This window comes from Exophiala xenobiotica (assembly GCF_000835505.1).
Source record: "Exophiala xenobiotica strain CBS 118157 unplaced genomic scaffold supercont1.7, whole genome shotgun sequence".
Lineage (NCBI taxonomy): Eukaryota > Fungi > Ascomycota > Eurotiomycetes > Chaetothyriales > Herpotrichiellaceae > Exophiala > Exophiala xenobiotica.
Window position 1 is genome coordinate 610,884 of NW_013562488.1, and position 17,641 is coordinate 628,524.

Consider the following 17,641-nt stretch of genomic DNA (forward strand, 5'->3'; position numbering starts at 1 on the left):
TTAAGTTACTTATCATCCCAATGACGGCATGGTTACCGACAAAAGGTCCAGGGTCTTAATAATTGGGCTCCCTTTGGCTTCGCAAAGAGCATGCAGAGAGGGATCGAGAGGCGCGAAATCGGCTGGTCCGTTCATGTCATGTCCTATTCTTGTCCCTGGCAGAATCGTACAACGTACTTCCTTCATTTTCACGCTTCACTTTTTCTTATGTTTCTGTCCCAATAAATCTCGTCACAGCCATTTGCGAGATCACGCCGCCTGGCATTGCGGGGTTGCTCTTTCAAAGGCCAAATTTGTTTTTGTAACCCTGACTTTTTCTATGCGTCACCGAGTCCGGAGCATTTCAAAGCGAACCTCGACCCTTTGAACCGATGCACGTCAGGACGCTGTCAACTTCTTTGCTGTCTTCCTGATCTTTTCACGCTCCAAAGCATCATGGCCGACGATGTGACGGTGCTCTCTCCCTCCACGGAGAGTCCGGCTCAGGAGGCTTCAGGCCAACCTTCTGTTCAGGTCATTGAATCCGCGGGCCGCAATGATTCTACGGCTCCGGATTCGCAACCAGGATCACCCTCGGCTGAGATCGCCACAGATGAAGATGGCAATACTAAACCGCTCGCGCCAATGCAGAAAAGGCGAAGAGTCACCAGAGCGTGCGACGAATGCCGACGGAAAAAGATAAAGTGTGATGGCAAGCAACCCTGTACGCATTGTACTGTCTACAGCTATGGTGAGTTGGAATCATGCCATGGTATGGAAGCCCGTCACAAAGTCGCTCACTTCCTGCTGCAGAATGTACTTACGATCAACCTTCTAACCGAAGGCGAAATCCGGCGCCACAATACATTGAAGCTCTAGAGCAGAGGTTACAGAAAGCCGAGTCAATTCTACGTTCTGTCCTTCCAGGAATCGACCTCGATGATCCCAAATTCGATGCGCGGAGCGTGGAACAGTTGATCGACACCTCGCGAGCAACTGCTAGTTCCAACAATCTTAATGGCCATGCCGCACCTGTTGCGGATGCGTCGAAACCGGAGGATGATGCCCAGCTCCAGTCCATGGTCGACCGAATTGGTGCTTTGGATTTGGATCATGATGGACATTGGGATTTTCATGGCCATTCCTCTGGTTATGTCTTCATGCGGAAATTCCGTGCCCAGTTCGGAGAGTCATATCTTTCCGAATATCGTCATCCCAACAGAAACAAGACGATCTCACAGATTCTCGAGTCTCCAAAATCAGCACAGTCGTCTCCCTATGAGTTCAATCTCCCTCCAGGTGTCGATTTACCACCGAAAGAAGTGGCCATTGAACTCTCGCTGAATGCCCTCGATGATTGTTGCGCCTTGATGCGTCCTATACACAAACCGACATATTTTACACGCTTGCATGCTGTTTACGATACTGATCCTGAGCATTGGAACAACGACCATGTGCAATTTTTGCCCTTGATTTACCTCGTCATGGCAGTGGGAGGCTTGTTCTCCAAGTCCGAGGACGACAACACCACACTTGATCTCAGAGGCTATAAAGAGGCGATTGAGCAAGGGTACGCCAACTTGGCTTTGCAGATGTATCGTGCTAACGTCTTTTCCTGGCAGATATCAATACTTCAACACGGCCAAACAGATGCTCGACATTACTGATTGCAGAGATTTAGTGACAATTCAAGCCATCGTATTCATGATCATATTCCTGCAGTCGACTGCCAAACTACCAGTGTGCTATGCATATATCGGTATTGCACTGCGAGCGTGCTGTCGGTTAGGCTTGCATCGAAACATTCCAAACAGATTCAACCCCATCGAACTAGAGGAAAGGAAGCGGATATTCTGGCTCGTTCGAAAGTTGGACTCGTATGTGGGAGCTGTGCTTGGCCTTCCCCAGATGTTGAGTGACGATGATATCGATCAAGAACTACCGATCGAGGTTGATGACGAATACATAACCGCAGAGGGTATCCGACCTATGCCACCCGGCACCTTCCCTCTTCTGAAAGCAACCAATGCACATACCAGATTAACAAACATTCTGAGAAAAGTTGTCCGCTACATCTACCCGGTCAAAGGTGTCACGGGTGGCGGAAAAGCCGATTCCAGGTACAGTATCAGTCACAAGCGGATACGCGAGCTGGAACGAGACCTTCAAACATGGATGGATCAATTGCCGACAGAGCTGAGGCCTTCTGATAACGCCGGAAGGGATCTTTCGAGGTGAGTTAACACATGGACCTTCTCGAGTCTGCCGAACTGACCGATTCAAGGGTTCAACAACTTCTTCGAATGTCGTACGCGCATGTTCAGATGATGGTATATCGACCTTTTGTCCACTATGTGACACAGGCATGTCAATCGCGAAATGTGGACAAAAGGAGTTTTGCCTGCGCTGCGGCGTGCATAAGTGTCGCCAGGAATATTGTGCATATCACCACCGAGATGAAAAGACGGGGACTATTGGTCGGGTCCTACTGGTTTGTCATGTACACCACCTACTTTGCGATTCTTTCCCTGGTATTTTTCGTTATCGAGAATCCGAACAGTCCCACGGGCCAGGATATCCTGAAGGACGCGGTGGAAGGAAGAGACACGTTGGCTGCTCTTGCAAAACGAAGCATGGCAGCTGACAGGTGTAGTGCCAGCCTGGCGGTAAGTGCGACACCCAGCGGAGGGGTTGCAATGTCTAATTCTTGTAATCCAGGGCCTCTTTGAGGTTTTGCCCGAGAAGCTCAAAGAACGACGAAGTTCTCTGAATGCCACCCCTTCAACGTCCCGCAAGAGACCTCCACCCGTGGTCACAGAAGGTTTCTCAACACAAGACAGACAAGCTGCTCAAAGCTCTTCGACCCCCAGTAGCTTGAAGGAAGCTGCAGCCACACCGAGTCGAACAAGGACTCATCCTTCGGATTTCCTTGCCAAGTTGGCAAAGAGAAATTCAATGCCTGATCCTCACCTACTGACAGGTCTCTCTGAGGGTGCCGCGGCGCAAATGCAAAGTCAACAGATGTTTGGCTACCAAAGCCCGTCAACTGCGTCGCCGATGTCAGGGCACTTTGACTTCACTCCGCAATTGGGAAATGCACAGATACCCGACCTGAAGAACGTCATGTTTCCGAGCGATAATCCTTTCGCATATCCCAATCAGTCTATCAGCACGTTGGAGTCTGGCGATGCGAGCTACTCATTTCCTGACCCGAATCTCGGGTACAATGATCACAGCATGTCTGGAACCCCGACGGGCGGTAGCACACATATGTCGATACCGACGCCACACTACGACAATGGGTTTTCTTTCCAGCATGCGCTGAGTGAGAATCCAGCATCAGCACAAGCATTTGCGGCTCATGGCCGACACTTCGGTGCTCCAATCACGGATTTACTTATGCAGAACGCAATAGGTGGGGAGCATATGAATCTCAGTGGCCTGCCGCATTTCCACGACCCTTTGACGACGGCTGGGAATGATGTGCCAGGTTCTTCACGGCACGATGAATTCTGGAAGGGCTCGACAGGCACGAATCCTGTCCCACCTCCGGGACTGGAGGACTATTTCAACAATGAGCGCCTAGCATGGGACTCGAGCTGGGGCGATCATCGTTATCACATGAATACATAGCCATTGATGTTGAAGAAATGACTGACCACGGAAGTTCTATATGACTGCATCGAGGGGGTTTGTTTACCAGGAAGGATCACGGCCGGCCTTAGGTAACCTGGGATGTTGTTGAGACGATACCATGGGAAATAAGGGTCATCATGCATGATACTCACGGGGCGTGGCATGCGCATCAGGGTGGCGTTCGTTTGAGGACTGTTTCCGGGTGCTGAAGTGTGCGAGAGATGGGCGAAAAGATGGCCAGGAAGACTATAACGAGTCATAAGATCCGACACGGCTATGCGTGCCCCACACAATGCTCAGTAGGAGTCCGGGAGCACGGATAGCTGACAATGTTCCAAAAGTATAGAAGATCACCAAATTGTGTTTTCGGCCATTCACTGCGTTCCATCTCCCTTTCGTGGTCCAAGCAATTCCGCTGCGTGTGCCCAGACCTTGTGATCCCGCGGAATTTCCAAGAGGTTTGAAGATACTTGGCGGGAGGGATGTCGTGGCAAGGCTCGGCACTGGGCAGAAAGAGAGGAAATTTTGTGCCAAGTCGTCCGCAAACCTTGATACGACTGAGAACTTCTTTCTGACGTCGACTATGGGCCGTCAGTGAGATGAATTCACCAATAATACCGTTCGCGCGACAGACTGAGAATGGAGTCGAAACCGATCGCGGCGAGAGAGGAGCTATTCCATGACACGGCGAGGTCGATGTCGGAAGAAATACAGTGCGAGTACAACGTAATCACCGGGTCTCTCTCCTGCAATCCACGTGGAATGTGTTATTGGGCGGTATGCTACTGCTCGTGATCAAGGAGTAATACTGTTCTTATCTCTACGCTCTACGACTACTGATCTCGTAGGTGGATTATCCTCGTCAATAATCAAACCACAGTAACTGTCCGAGTACGGGAGGTACATATCTGGGCGACAGTCCTCGTGTTCTTACTGCTCACTAATGGGGAATGATCCCACAATTGGGGTGGAAGGTCCGACGAGCCACACAGACCCCAGCAGCAGGAATCACGAGGGTACAAGCAATTACGCCATAAAGAGCAAAGGTCAACAACTTGTAGGGAGACACCTAGGAGAAAGCATGAAGCACCGAGCTGAAATCGCTGGGCATGTGCTTTGTGTTCACTGTTCCATCGTGCCGAGGATGAGCAGGCCTCGCACGATGCAGCAGGAGGAGATTTGGCACCCAAAGCAGAGGCACGCAAGAGGCCAGTTTGTCACCCGATATTTGCCACCAATTTTGCCCCAAGATCTGTCAGCCCAGAGTTTCCTGTCTGTGCTGCGCCTCCTTCCAAGTCTTGGGTCTTGGACTCATTCTTGTCCCGCTCCCAAGACTCCAAGAGAAATCCAAGAAAGTCCAAGACTTCGGAAAAATTGGACGGGAGCTTTCCTGAACGGTGGGATAAAGTCAAAAGCAATACTCCGTGCAAGGTTATCAATCCCCTGCGTGCACCGGACGCGACAGAGGGTTGGCTGAAGCATGGGAATTTGAGAATTTGCTTAGCAGCGTTTCGCCGTTTTACGAATCGACGGGCGCAGACTCGTATCACGGTGAGTGACGGTGTAAGATGAGCGATTCGGATCAGAGGGAACAAGATGAGTGGGCGAGAGGGAAGAGGGAGAGGGAGGAGCGTGAGTGCGAGAGGTGGGGCTTGGTGCATTTCCTCTTGGAATTAGTGGCTTGGCAGAGCGTATCAGAAGGCAGTGCCAAGGCCATCTGACGAAAAACGGGCGTCTTTCACGTTCCCAGCGCTGGAGGGGGATGCCACCTGGATGCCACCTACTGTGTGAAGGAGAAGAGACCAGACCACACACGCTCCCACCACTGGCTATGGCTCTGCCTCCTCTCTCCCTCTGGCTCTCCTCTCAGAGCATTGCCCCTACTACCCACGCCTAATCCGTAGTCTCCGTGTCTCCCTTTCCCGCCGCATCTGAGATGACCTGACCACGCCTGACCTGACCTGACTTAACCGACCCATCTTCCTCCGATAGCAGCAGCCACCCTCTTCTTCCTCTCCGTCTCCTGTACACAGTAGAACTCAAGAACCAACTCCTTTCACCCTCTTATTCAGTGTCGAAACAAATCATCAGGACGGCGTGATCAAATCCCTTTACCTAGGTAGTCTTGCCAGACTCACCCGCCGCCCGCCTGTACTTCGTTACTCACGCAAAATTTCTTCACTTCTGGTCCGAGAGTGAGGCTCACTCGGAAAATTTCACTGACCCGACTCTCAACTTGGCCTTCTTCCGCTTTCCATCCATCCACGAACTTTTGTCAGCATCGAGCACCAGATTCCCGGGGTCGTGGTATCTCTTGTCGGCGTTCACCTGAAATCTTTGCCAAGGTCGACTTGAACATATCTCTTGGCTCTCACCGTGACTTGGGCTCAAGCTTGGCGCGACGACGAAACAACAATGTCTGAACTAGGCGAAACCAGCACCACTTCAAACCTCCCTGCGCCTCAGGATGTGACCGCCACCTCACAACCACAGCAGCAACAAGGTCAACTGCCTCAACAGCCTTTGACCCAAACTCCTCAACAACCCGCACCCAGTGTCAACGCTGCCGGCGAGAACCTGCAGTGCCAGTGGCAAGGATGCGGCGAGCGCAGCCCATCTGCAGAAGCTCTCTACGTGAGTCTTTGATCCCGCCTGCGCCTCTTACTCGTTTTCGCAGTTCTAATCTTTTGTTTTAGGAGCACGTCTGCGAACGTCATGTTGGTCGCAAGTCAACCAACAACCTCAACTTGACCTGCGCCTGGGGTCAGTGCCGTACCACCACCGTCAAACGTGACCACATCACCTCCCACATCCGAGTCCACGTCCCCTTGAAGCCTCACAAGTGCGAATTCTGCGGCAAGGCATTCAAGCGACCGCAAGATCTGAAGAAACATGTCAAGACTCACGCTGACGACAGCGTCATCATGCGCTCTCCCAACCTAGATTCCAATGGAGGACAACGTTCACAAAACGGCATGCCTTCAGGTGGGGACTACAACGCCTCATACTATGGTCACGCTTTGACAGGACAAGTCGGTCAAAACTATTATGCTCCTGCGATGCCTGGTCCAGGTGATTACACTGGCCAGCATCACCCCAACCAATATTACCAGCCACATCCACCGGTTCAGGTAAGTACCTTTGAATCTTGAGCTGTTCTTTCAATGCCCAGGGAACTAACAGACCGGACAGCACCCCGGCTATGGCCCCGTGACTTACTACAGCACCGTGCCTCCGACCACTTATGACTACGAAACTCGCAAGCGTGGCTATGATGCGCTTGACCATTTCTTCGGGCAGGTCAGACGTAGAGAGCTTGATCCTGCTAATTTCCAGAATATCAGCCGTCGCCTCTTTGAGCTCCAGGGTCTTCAACTCCCCCAGATCATTCCGACCAGTCTTGCAGTCCCTGCCTACCAGCCTGTCTCGGTTGGTGGCGGCTACGAGTCCGAAGATCCCATCCAAGCCTACAGTCTACCACCCATGGGGAACGCAAAGACTCGTGGCGATTTGACCTCGATTGACCAGATCCTCGAACAAATGCAAGCTACCATCTACGAAAACGATACTCACCTTGGGTCTTCTGGTGTCGGCCAAGCCGGCCCTGGATATGTCGCCTACCGCACCAGCAACAGTCCACCCGGCGCTGCTCAAGTTCCAACCACCGCAGCTCACAGCAATCCCACCGCTCTCCTTCAACATCAGCATCAAGGCAGTATCGCCAGCGCCACGGATGCCAGCACTCCAGGTCTGACACCACCATCATCTGCTCAGAGCTATACTTCAGGTCAGAGCCCGTTGCAAGGCCACGCAGCGCCAACCAGCAGCGCCATGTACCCCAGTTTGCCATCCAATGCCAGCGACATGGCCTATGCTGCTGCCAACTCTGCCACCCTGAGCGGCATGTTCGACAACGACGAGCGTCGCCGATACAGCGGTGGCATGCTTCAGCGCGCAGCTCCCGCCAAGGATAAGGATGATATGGACATTGTCACTGACGGCTCCGTGACTCCGCCTGCATCAGCGATGAACAAGCAAGCCAAGGGCAAGAAGAAGGCCGGCTCTCCAGAAGATAGTGTCATCGACCCGGCTTTGTCCGCTGCCGAGGTTGGTACACCCAAGAGCGACTCCAAGGATCCTGAACCGGGTGAGGTCTGGGTCCAGAACATGCGACTGATCGAGTGGATGCGTGACCTGATCAAGAAACGGCTCGACACCGAACAATTCGACGATGATGACAAGACTGTCACACCAAAGGCCGAGGGCGGCCTGGACCACGAGATGACTGGCACGGATGATCACAAGCATCGGTCTGAGGAGGAGCAACTCTACCCGGTGCTGAGACATGTTGAGGAGAGCGCTTGAGAGGAGCTTCTTCGCACATGGCGGCATCGCTATCCATAGTATGCCGAATATTGTAAGGGTGAATGATGTGCTACGACTTCGGGGTGTCCAAAACGGGGGTCGGAGTTTCTGTGTCTGGATGATCGCTAACGGCCGACGGGCTGACACGGCGAGGGTTTTATGGGAGTATAGTTGGCGTTGAGAGAGTTGTGAAATCGCACGAGCTTCAAATTGGGCTGGACTTTTTCAGAAGGGGTGCCCGCCTCGCGTAGTAGAGAATCGGGATGGGTCTCGTACGTATTACTTTTCTACCTCCGACGCCCAAAAAACATTTTGTCGAGATTGCGATTGCGATTGCGGTTGCGGTTGCGATTGTATGCTGTGGTTTGGTATGGATTGAGGTTCGGACTCTCAAAGTATGAGGTTGATACGCAGTCACGGCAGTGTAGTGAAGCTCGAAGTACTGGGTAGGTGATATGGTAGGGACATGGGACACAGGCCATAGCCACCTGCACACTGGTGCGCAGACTTGGGTGCATTGTTCATTTTCATTTTCTTGTTCATTTTCATTTTCATTCTCATTCTCATTCTCATTCTCATTCTCATTCTCATCTTCGTCTTCATTTAATACATACGGAGTACACCGGGACATAGCCCTCAGTCCTCGCTGCTCGGCAATTTTGGTCGTATACTCTGTACCGAGTCCAAAATCCAAGTCGCAGTCACGATCAAGTTGGAATCGGATTCCGTTCGTTCGTTCTCCTGCACCAAAGACCAAGAAGACGATACCATTTCCGCAACGACTGTCGCGTGTGCATAAGGCATTCAGCGCGAGAGCCATCATTTACCTAGGTATAGTGCAAGATACTCTGTGTAGTACTCGGTACTGGCATTGCAGTTTACCACTCCCCACGATCAAGCTACCGTACTAGTATCTAGAACTGTAGAACCGCCGCCGCCGCCGCCGTGGGTCGCTCTACTCTCCCACGCCCTCACCGTCGCTCTCTCCCTGATCTTTCTCTGCTGAGCCTCGCAACGCGCAAGCTGCCTCCTCACCAGATCCTGCTCGAACCTCAGCTCGGCCAACTGGCCCTTTGCCCAGTTTCTATGCCGGGGACACCGATTCTTGACACACACGCCACCCTTTTTGGGCATGCTCTCTTCTGCATCGGCGTCGGCATTGGTATCGGTATTGGTATCGCCTTCCGTTTGGTGGTGTTCACGTTCATGATCGCCAACACCATTAACAACATTCGTCTCGGCGTCTTCGGGAGGGCCGATCTTGGCTTTCATGCCGGCCTCGAGCAGTTCTTTCCCGCCGCGCTTGGTATACCAGTTGTGAAATTCCTCGTCCGACCAGGCCATGCGTGGATCGAAACCGCAGACGTCTTTCATTTTAGGATGCGCCTTTTTCACTTCATCTGTTATACTCGTCGATCGGGCCTTGACTAGATCGAGCACGAGTTCGCGCGCGCTGAGTATGTCATTGTGCTCATGGAGGTTGCGCTTCTCCTCTTCGATGCTGGCCATCTTGGCGGTTTCCAGTTCGTCGAATTCGAGCGGGACCGGTTTGGACTCGGAGTCTGCATTGGACATGTCGACAACGTCGCGAGGCGGCGTGTCGGGTTTGCGGCCGAGACCGCGCCATTCTTCAATGTCCTTACACTTCTCGAGCAGGGCCTTGACCTCACCTGCTCGCAGGGCCGAGCCACGATTGGGTAGCATATCGTCGTCCAAACTGCTGTCCGTCTCGTAATCGGTCTTCTCTTCTTCGCTGTACGCAGGTGTTGCAAGCCGGCTCTCGTCGTTGATGGGGGTACCCACGTCGCCATTGACGTTGTTGAGTGGTTTGGGCGCCTTGCTTCGACCTTCGAATTTCTTGTGCTTCTTCCGCAACTTTTTCGGTTTCTCGGCTTCCACAATATACTGACCGTCCTTACTGATTTGTACATCGGGATCGCCTCTTTGGACCAATTCCACAAAGAACATGCGCCCGCATGCATCGGAACAGTATTTGCTTGGAGGATCCTGCATCACTCTGGCCGGCTTTCTGCAATCCTTCCGTCTGCACATTCTCTTCCACGTGGTTTGCAGGCCAGGTTTGACGCACGTCGGACAGATGTATTTGTCGATCAGTTCGCCGTCTCTTTCCCTGATGTTGACGCAGTTGCCATGGAACCACTCCTCGCAGCCACCGTCACACGCGATCATCCAAGTATGATTGTCACCTTTTCTACAGATGCAAAATACCTCTCCATCGTCGTTGGAGCTCGTCGGTGTGTCGGCGACTGAACTTGAGCGGGATCTTGCTTCGATCGACGCAGCACGCGAAGAGGCTGGTGTGGGTGAGGATTTGACACTGGCGGCCGAGGTTTGTTTCTTGAGTTTGGACGGTATGGGTTTGAGGTGTGTCGACGCAGGAGTGGCGCTGGGAGATCGGTAGGCCGACCGTGCTGGTGGACTCTGCTCGGACTCGCTCAGTTTCGATCGCTTGTTGGGTGCCGTAGAGCCTTTGATCTTTGCTGTTCCCTTCTTCTTGGCTGCCGCAGAGGACTTTGCCGAATCGTCGGGTGCTGGTCGTTTCTTGCCTGCGACGGGCGCAGGTGTCGCGAACGGCTCGGTTGAGGACGCTCTGGATCCTGCGATCGACGGCTCTTTCTTCAGTGTCGCAACCGGATGCGAAGGTTGTGGTGTAGATACTTGAGTAGGTCGAGACTCGAACGTGGACTTGTTTTCTAGGTCATCGGTCCTATCTTCTTCCTCGACCTGGTGCTCCTCTTGAGGCTCGTCCTCATTCTCCTCGTCTCCGTCATGCTTTGCCGCCTTTTCGGCTCTTTGCGCCTTGGACGGTCTCGGAGGTGGAGGAGGCGGTCCTCTTGCGATGATATCTTCAAGAGGTTCAATAGGCTCGCCGCTTAGAGGTTCAACTATAATTTCCAAACTACGCACCGGTTCCCACGTCTTGGTGTTGTGTATTTTTGAGATGTGATCTCTCACCGAACGGCGTCTTGTGAATAATTTGTTGCATAGATAGCACAGATATCTGCGGTCGGTGTGCTGCCCCTCGTTCTTGGAAGAATGTATTGATGATTTGGGCGCCGCGTTCGCGTCGGATTTTCTGGACTTTCCTGAGTGTTTTGGCTTTTTGGCGCTCTGTTCGGGAGAGCCACGAAGAGACGAACTGTCGCCGAGCAGAGATCCTTCACCCATATCCATGACGGAAATATCTCCAGCAGGAAGATTTTCATCTTCGAGAGGCGGATAGCCACTGTCAACCACCTCCTCCTTGACCAACCCTGGGTCAACCACACTATCACCGTTGGGCATTGCTGTGTCCATCATGGTGTCATCGACCATGGTCATCTCCACGTCTTGCGATACAGGAAGGAGCGCATCTTGGGCCATGGGCGCGTCGTCGTCCTGCTGGAAGAGTTCGGGCGCAAAGAAGTTTGCAGAGGGATCGGTCGCGTCCATGCTAGAAAAGGGAGTCAGGAATAGATTGACCAGAGGGCGATTCATATGGACTTACTCGCTTGTATTCACATTCGACGACTCTGCGCCAGCCAAGGGAGCAGGATTAAGTAATTCGGAAAGGGAAAAGGCCATAGTAATCTGCGATGAGCCGCGGGAGCAGCGTAGCGGAATGGATGCCAACAGTCGCCTTTGCCTTGTGGAGACACGCCTATGAGATCGGAGATAACATCAGGGCGGATGATGGCGGCAAGGTCGACGACGGGAGGTGCCAAAGGCTGGATGAAAGGTGTCTCGGGTGATGGTCAGAGTCCGTGGATATTCTATTGTGTTTGCACGAATGTTGTGAATGGCAGAATTGTTCACTGTGGCACGGCTCTACGCGCGAAGAAGATGTGCCTGCGCCTGAGCCAAACAAGGACAGGGTTCATCGTGTCTCTACGGACGCCGCACGCGAGGCACACTGGTTAGGCTGCACCAGGCTCGCTAGGCCCATGGCAACTCGCCTATTCAACTCTTTACCTTGGCTTCACGAGCCATTATCGGCTGTGCAATCGGCGTGTATATGTTTACCACAGTATAGGCCTTTTTCTGTCCGTGGCGCATGCAGACACCTTTGCTTGAGGAACAATTTCATCGCATTCCAGAGTCTTGGATGACCACGGTAGGCACTGTCTGCAACGTCATTGGACGCATCGAGACTGTGAGCTGCCCGAGTCGACGACTCATGTATTTCTATCAGTCTCTCCATGTACCGTACAACTAACATATCTTGGATAAGGCATCTTCGCAGCTGTTACGAACCCTCCTCCAGACCGTGGTGGAACACAGCTCAATCTCGTTCGGCGACTGAGGGACAACTGCACCTCGCCTCGACGTCGACGTCGACCTCGATTCCACCCACCATCCTCCTTGGACAGGCTTGATCAATGCCGCCAGCACACCCTCCGTCTGTAAGAACACCATTTCTCTCAATTTAGCTCTATCAGTGGTTAAAAAGGCATACGTCTTGGTTCGAGATACCCAGCCGCGACACACACCACCTTCCCCCTCGTCATCCATCTCGCTACGGCCAGTCCTTCTACCCTTCTAGACATTGTCTCAGCAGTCTTTAGCAGACATCCTGATGACTTGACTTACTTACCATCCTGCAGGAATCCCGCCCATCGAGTCCTCCTTCTTCTCTTGAGCGCATACTTGAAATCCAACAAGCCATCTCCAGAGACGCCGCTCATTTGGCCGCTACCGCGAGGCACCGGCATAATACTCAACAAGTTGGGAGCGGCCCATCTCGACAGAACGGGTCGTCCGGACTTTTCGCCGCACTTGCCGCTGCGGTTACCCTTTCTAGGCAGCCCGATGAAGCCCGACGACCGCCTGCTGGAGGGGAGAACAATGCCAACTTGGGCCCAGGAGGAGACCAAATATTGGCCAGAGCAAGGTGGCTGGCAGAGGGGGAGCATCGGAACACCTCTGCCGAGGACCAACATCCAGCCATCATGCAGGACCAGACGCCGACGAGAGAAAGTGACGAGACCGAAGATGACTTTGGCCGAACGAGCACTGCAGGCACCGATGACTACCTCGTCGCAAGACGAGATCTAGAGCGTTTAGAAAGAGCCCTCGCCCGTCAACGCGCAGCCAGGAATGGCCTCGTGAGGACCGGAAGGGCAGCCGAATTAGGTGTTGTGCCCACTGCCAGCGCCCTAAGAGCGTATTGGCACGAGGAACCTAACAGCAATGACAACAGCGGGTCTTCAACCACAACAGCGTCTCAACATCAAGACCGCATCTCGGCTCAAGAATGGCGAAATGACGAATACACCCGACTATACGACGAAGCCTATACTATCTCCCACAGCAATCCCCCAAGGCAGGACCGACACAAGAAGACTGGGGCGTTTGATCGAGTACGGAACTCTATCCGATATCTCTCTCAGCTGAGACACACTGGGGTAGAAGGTGGTCTGCAATTGGCCAGACAGCTCGACTTGGACTCCTTGTATGAGTCTCCTGAATCAAACACACCCTGCGACCTACCAATGCACGTTAACAGCTTGCCCATTCCACAGTACAGCTCATGGCTAGCGCCGGGAATGGTCTGGAATGGTCTACAGTCGACAGACAGGGATCCTACTCAGGGCACAGCCACTTGGGCATCGCAAGCTCGTCGAGACAGGCAGCGAGCCATCTTCCGTCATACCCTCGCTCGGAGAAGGGAAGCAATTCAAGAAGAAATCGAGGGATTACCAGGCTCTCTGATGGACTCTGAACGATACTTATCTGACCTGCTGCAAGACAGCAATGGTCGATGGGGCTTTTCTCAAGAATCACCATCACCTCGATCTGCGTTGTCGCCCCCTCAGTCCTCCGAGTCCGATCACTGGCCGGTCAAGGTGACCATTCACTCAGTGGATTACGATACAATGACCCTAACGGGGACAATGTCGGCGAGCCACATGCCCGAGAAAATATCACCTTCACACCTATCCACTACGGAGTCACCCCAGTCGGCGACCAGTATGTCCTCATATTTTACGGGCGAAATCATTGATTTCCGAAGGCAACCCCTAGAAACTGAACCTGACGGCCGAAACTACCGGGTAGGCGGCCTCGACATTGATGCAAGCTACTGGGCCCGGCTAGGTCCGTTCAGAAAGGAGATCGAATATGTCAGGAACCTGCGCGGCAGGGCTAGGAATGAATACCAGCAGGACAGCAATCTTTGGAACGCCTTCCGCAAGACTGCCGGAGACGAGGGCGACTACAAGGAGTCGAATACACAACACAATGACCACCCCGACACGGCCATGACTGTGGGCGATAGCCAAGCTGGGCCTTTGATGACGGAAAATGAAGACAGCCCGGAAATTGAGGATGATAAGATCATGGCTCGCTGTCTAGGAAGCGCGAGATGGCTCGATGAGAAAGTCGGCAAGGAGTGGATACTTATGAGATGGAAAGAGCGGTGCTTTGTCAACCCGACCGGCCAGTCGCCGCAGAATCATAGTCAGACAAGAAGAATTCTGACGACCACATCCTCCTCATACTCGCCGTATGCTGGACGTTCCCCTGACCCGGGCACAAATGCTTGGAGCGGCACTGGTACTGGCACGTCCTGGGGTTTGACCATCTCGGGATTCTACTATATCGCTCTCAATAGGCTTACGGGCGAGATTGATGGTCTTTACTATGACCCCGGTTCTCAACCCTATCAAGCATTGAGAATGGTGCCCGAGGGCATGTCGATGCAGGACCAGAAGCCAAAGCTGGGAAGTTCCGATCTGGATTCGGCCAGTGAGCGGACAAATTGCAATCACGTTTGCGGATGCATCGACCCGATCTGCAACGAAAGAGTAGGATTGAAGAAGTGGTTTCCTTCCATGGACCTTCGCTGAGCGAGACCTTGCAGCAATAGGGCAGAGGAAGTCTAGTATGCTTAATGACTTGAGTCGAAGAGCAGGTTCCCTTATCGTGGTATACTGGTTGAGTATGACGGGAAAGTACTTGCGATAAGTAATCAAAGATTAAACGTAGGCTTACGTTTACGTTGATAACCTTGACTTTCTTCTTTATTATACTCTTATTAAGTGATGCCTTAGAGTTGACAATGACAGTAAGTGATCTCGTAACGTAGGGGTTGAGCATACACGAGCAAAGGATTATGTAAGTGGGGGGAGTAGATGGGATGACTAAGCTAGGTAAATAAGGAAGGTATAGCGATAGTCCAATTATCGTTCCTGTCCTTCAGTTAACTTTCCTCCTCTTCCTTATATTTACTCTCGAATCATAATGCTTACAAGGTCGTGATATTGACGATAGTACTCAGTGTTACGTTAAGCTTCTACGCTTGACTATCATTGCCACGCTCTACATGATGCCTGTCCTCCCTCTCGTACAGTATGATCTCCGCCATTCTTCACCCATCTCCATGTCCCAACTCTCAAGAACTTGTGCACATTCACAAAGTGTGGCAATCTCACTGAACGTGGACCTTTTCACCCTCGGCGTAAGGATGCACCTCACAAGTCTTGAACTTCCGCGCATCCACTTTCTGTGCGAACATCAAATCCAGTTCCTCATATGTTCGGCCTTTGCATTCAGGCAACCTGTAATATGTCCATACAAAACAGAGAATAGTGACACCTCCCCAGAAGAAGCCGATTTTTCCCTTCCAATTTCCTGCTGTCGGATTGATCATTTGTGGGTTGATCACATTGATGATGATATAGATGAGATTGTATGCATTTCGCGCCAAACCCACAGTCCTGGATCGAAGTCTTGTCGATGAAACTTCCGCCGAAATAATGTAGCAAGGTCCAGCTATCATTGGGAAGAAAAACATGTCGTATAGGAAGACACAGGATGCGGTTGCCCACTTCGCACCGGAGTTCGACGAGGGTGCCAGAGCGAGGAACCCCATGAGGAAAAGCACGATTCCTAGGAAGAAGAGGCCCCAAAGGTAGAGTGCACGACGACCCATGTAGCTGAGCATGAACCAACCTGCCACGGTGGCAACAAAGGAGAACGCTGTGCAGCCCAAGCCGAGTTGGAAGGACAACCTGTTGGCCAGTCCGGCCTGCTCGAAGAAGAAAACCAACTGGCCAGCAACGATTGAACCACAGGCTGCCTGGACTATGAATGCACCACAGGCGATCTCGGTTCGGCGCAGGTCGAACCCAGTGAAGCAATCCTTGTAAGTCGAACCTGACACGAGCTCCTGTTCAATCCGGTTTGTATGGACCATCAGAGCCACTTGTTCGCGAGCATTGCCTTCGTTGCTGAGTCGGTTGACAGATCTTTCTGCTTCTGCCAAGCGACCTTTACGAACAAGCCACCTATACATCGAGTGTCAGCCGTAACTTGTTCAGCGGAATCTACGGAGGGAGTGTTCGTACCATGGAGATTCTGGGGCCAAGAAGATACCCACCGCAAGCGGTGGGAACCAGGCCCACTGAACTGCAAAGGGGATACGGTAAGCCCACTGAGAGGTCATGCCCTGCACACTGTATGTGATGCCGGCGGAAACAAGCTGCCCAATGACGAAACAAAGGAGGATATACGAGGTCAAGTAGCCTCGAAGCACCACTGGACACACTTCTGACGCATAAATGGCTCCGGCTGTGCTAAAGATACCATAGGCGACTGCACAGAGGAATATGCCTGCAGTCAACATGCCCAGAGAAGTTGCGAAGAAGGTAATGAAGACCACGCCAGCCAGGTAGGCGAGGGCTGCAAGGATGACGCGCCTCAATCCGAATCGTTCTGTCAACAGTGGCTGGATCAAGTTCCCAACGATGGAGCCAACGAATTGCACCATGCCGAGAGCCGTCTGCCATTTGGCAGGAATCTGATATCCGCCGTTGAAAGGGATGCCGTAACGCTTCTGAAAAGCTCCTTGCGCGTACAGGGAACCGATGAAGATCTGGTCATATCCTTCCATGATAATCGTTCCAGATATGACCAGTGACCATGCGACAGCTTTGGGGTATTTTCGGAAACCTTGCCAGATTGACAGACCGTGTTCACGCTCCGTCGCATTCCTGGCATTTTCAAGCTCTTCTTTTGAGCCAGTAAGCCCAGGCCCGAGGCTGTCGACGATTTGCTCGATCTCTTGGTGCTGGTGTCCACCGGCGGTCTTGGTCCCTGTCTCCAGGGGTATTGTGTGCAACTCGGACATACTGCAAAACTGATGTGTTGTTCACTGACCCAGACCTTGAGCTGGGATGATCAGTTGCAATGCTTTTGGTTATCATCAGATCTGGAAGAGAACCTGGGGGCGGCGGGCCTCCTCAAATAAGCACCAATCGTGACTGGGGTTTACAGCGGGATTCGGCATGGCTGTGGAGGCGAATAAACCTGATCTGGATATTAAACGAACATATGGAGTATGCACGGCTAAAGAGGACAGGCTCATTAACCGAGCCGCTTCTCTGTGAGGGCCCGTGCAATGGTTCGGATCGATGAGATTAACCGAGGCGGAGAATGCACCGGACAGAGACAACGATGGTCTCCTTCCCACTGACATACGAGGTGGAAGCATTTGAGGAAGATGTTGTGCTGCAAATGCCGTGCCGAGACGACCGAGCGATCAGACATTCCGCCTGACTTCTAGTCGGTTGAAAGCACGGCATGCAGGGAAATTTGTTCTGACACATGGTTCCTTCGATTCCGAGAGAGCACACTTACCAGCGCCCATTATTTTTCTCTC

At 52.5% G+C, this 17,641-nt stretch overlaps 5 protein-coding genes across 6 annotated transcripts; 3 read left to right on the forward strand and 2 right to left on the reverse strand.

The window, feature by feature from the left end:
• Positions 1-81: 81 nt before the first annotated feature.
• PV05_10933 (uncharacterized protein) lies at positions 82-3,983 on the forward strand. Its single transcript, XM_013454367.1, has 5 exons — positions 82-730; positions 793-1,549; positions 1,602-2,213; positions 2,264-2,645; positions 2,698-3,983. The coding sequence occupies exons 1-5, from the start codon at positions 436-438 to the stop codon at positions 3,610-3,612; spliced, it is 2,961 nt and encodes a 986-aa protein (XP_013309821.1). The 5' UTR covers positions 82-435; the 3' UTR covers positions 3,613-3,983.
• Positions 3,984-5,432: 1,449 nt separating this feature from the next.
• Positions 5,433-8,528, forward strand: PV05_10934 (uncharacterized protein). Its single transcript, XM_013454368.1, has 3 exons — positions 5,433-6,249; positions 6,312-6,746; positions 6,808-8,528. The coding sequence occupies exons 1-3, from the start codon at positions 6,031-6,033 to the stop codon at positions 7,978-7,980; spliced, it is 1,827 nt and encodes a 608-aa protein (XP_013309822.1). The 5' UTR covers positions 5,433-6,030; the 3' UTR covers positions 7,981-8,528.
• A 176-nt stretch (positions 8,529-8,704) lies between these two features.
• On the reverse strand, positions 8,705-11,793 carry PV05_10935 (uncharacterized protein). The gene is made up of 2 exons (XM_013454369.1): positions 11,489-11,793; positions 8,705-11,434 (listed from the first exon to the last, which is right to left on the reverse strand). The coding sequence occupies exons 1-2, from the start codon at positions 11,563-11,565 to the stop codon at positions 8,875-8,877; spliced, it is 2,637 nt and encodes an 878-aa protein (XP_013309823.1). The 5' UTR covers positions 11,566-11,793; the 3' UTR covers positions 8,705-8,874.
• Positions 11,794-11,926: 133 nt separating this feature from the next.
• PV05_10936 lies at positions 11,927-14,993 on the forward strand. 2 transcript variants are annotated; one of them, XM_013454371.1, is made up of 3 exons: positions 11,927-12,133; positions 12,212-12,383; positions 12,585-14,993. In XM_013454371.1, the coding sequence occupies exons 2-3, from the start codon at positions 12,360-12,362 to the stop codon at positions 14,826-14,828; spliced, it is 2,268 nt and encodes a 755-aa protein (XP_013309825.1). In that variant the 5' UTR covers positions 11,927-12,133; positions 12,212-12,359; the 3' UTR covers positions 14,829-14,993. The 2 variants fall into 2 exon arrangements, with proteins under 2 accessions (XP_013309825.1, XP_013309824.1); XM_013454370.1 differs by having other exon boundaries at positions 12,212-14,993.
• A 416-nt stretch (positions 14,994-15,409) lies between these two features.
• On the reverse strand, positions 15,410-17,110 carry PV05_10937 (uncharacterized protein; the record flags this gene model as incomplete). The annotated part of the gene is made up of 2 exons (XM_013454372.1): positions 15,410-16,268; positions 16,329-17,110. 2 exons carry the CDS (start codon positions 17,108-17,110, stop codon positions 15,410-15,412), a joined length of 1,641 nt encoding a protein of 546 aa, XP_013309826.1.
• Between the last annotated feature and the right edge of the window lie 531 nt (positions 17,111-17,641).

What these genes read in the sequence shown, in the direction of transcription:
- PV05_10933 (XM_013454367.1), top strand. Translation starts at nt 436, where the DNA reads ATGGCCGACGATGTGACGGTGCTCTCTCCCTCCACGGAGAGTCCGGCT. An exon ending in AAAGAGGCGATTGAGCAAGG is followed by an intron (nt 1,550 to 1,601) that starts GTACGCCAACTT and finishes TTTTCCTGGCAG; the next exon opens with ATATCAATACTTCAACACGG. An exon ending in GGTGTAGTGCCAGCCTGGCG is followed by an intron (nt 2,646 to 2,697) that starts GTAAGTGCGACA and finishes CTTGTAATCCAG; the next exon opens with GGCCTCTTTGAGGTTTTGCC.
- PV05_10935 (XM_013454369.1), bottom strand. Translation starts at nt 11,565, where the DNA reads ATGGCCTTTTCCCTTTCCGAATTACTTAATCCTGCTCCCTTGGCTGGC. An exon ending in TCGAATGTGAATACAAGCGA is followed by an intron (nt 11,435 to 11,488) that starts GTAAGTCCATAT and finishes TCCCTTTTCTAG; the next exon opens with CATGGACGCGACCGATCCCT.
- PV05_10934 (XM_013454368.1), top strand. Translation starts at nt 6,031, where the DNA reads ATGTCTGAACTAGGCGAAACCAGCACCACTTCAAACCTCCCTGCGCCT. An exon ending in CATCTGCAGAAGCTCTCTAC is followed by an intron (nt 6,250 to 6,311) that starts GTGAGTCTTTGA and finishes CTTTTGTTTTAG; the next exon opens with GAGCACGTCTGCGAACGTCA. An exon ending in AGCCACATCCACCGGTTCAG is followed by an intron (nt 6,747 to 6,807) that starts GTAAGTACCTTT and finishes CAGACCGGACAG; the next exon opens with CACCCCGGCTATGGCCCCGT.
- PV05_10936 (XM_013454371.1), top strand. Translation starts at nt 12,360, where the DNA reads ATGCCGCCAGCACACCCTCCGTCT. An exon ending in CGCCAGCACACCCTCCGTCT is followed by an intron (nt 12,384 to 12,584) that starts GTAAGAACACCA and finishes ACCATCCTGCAG; the next exon opens with GAATCCCGCCCATCGAGTCC.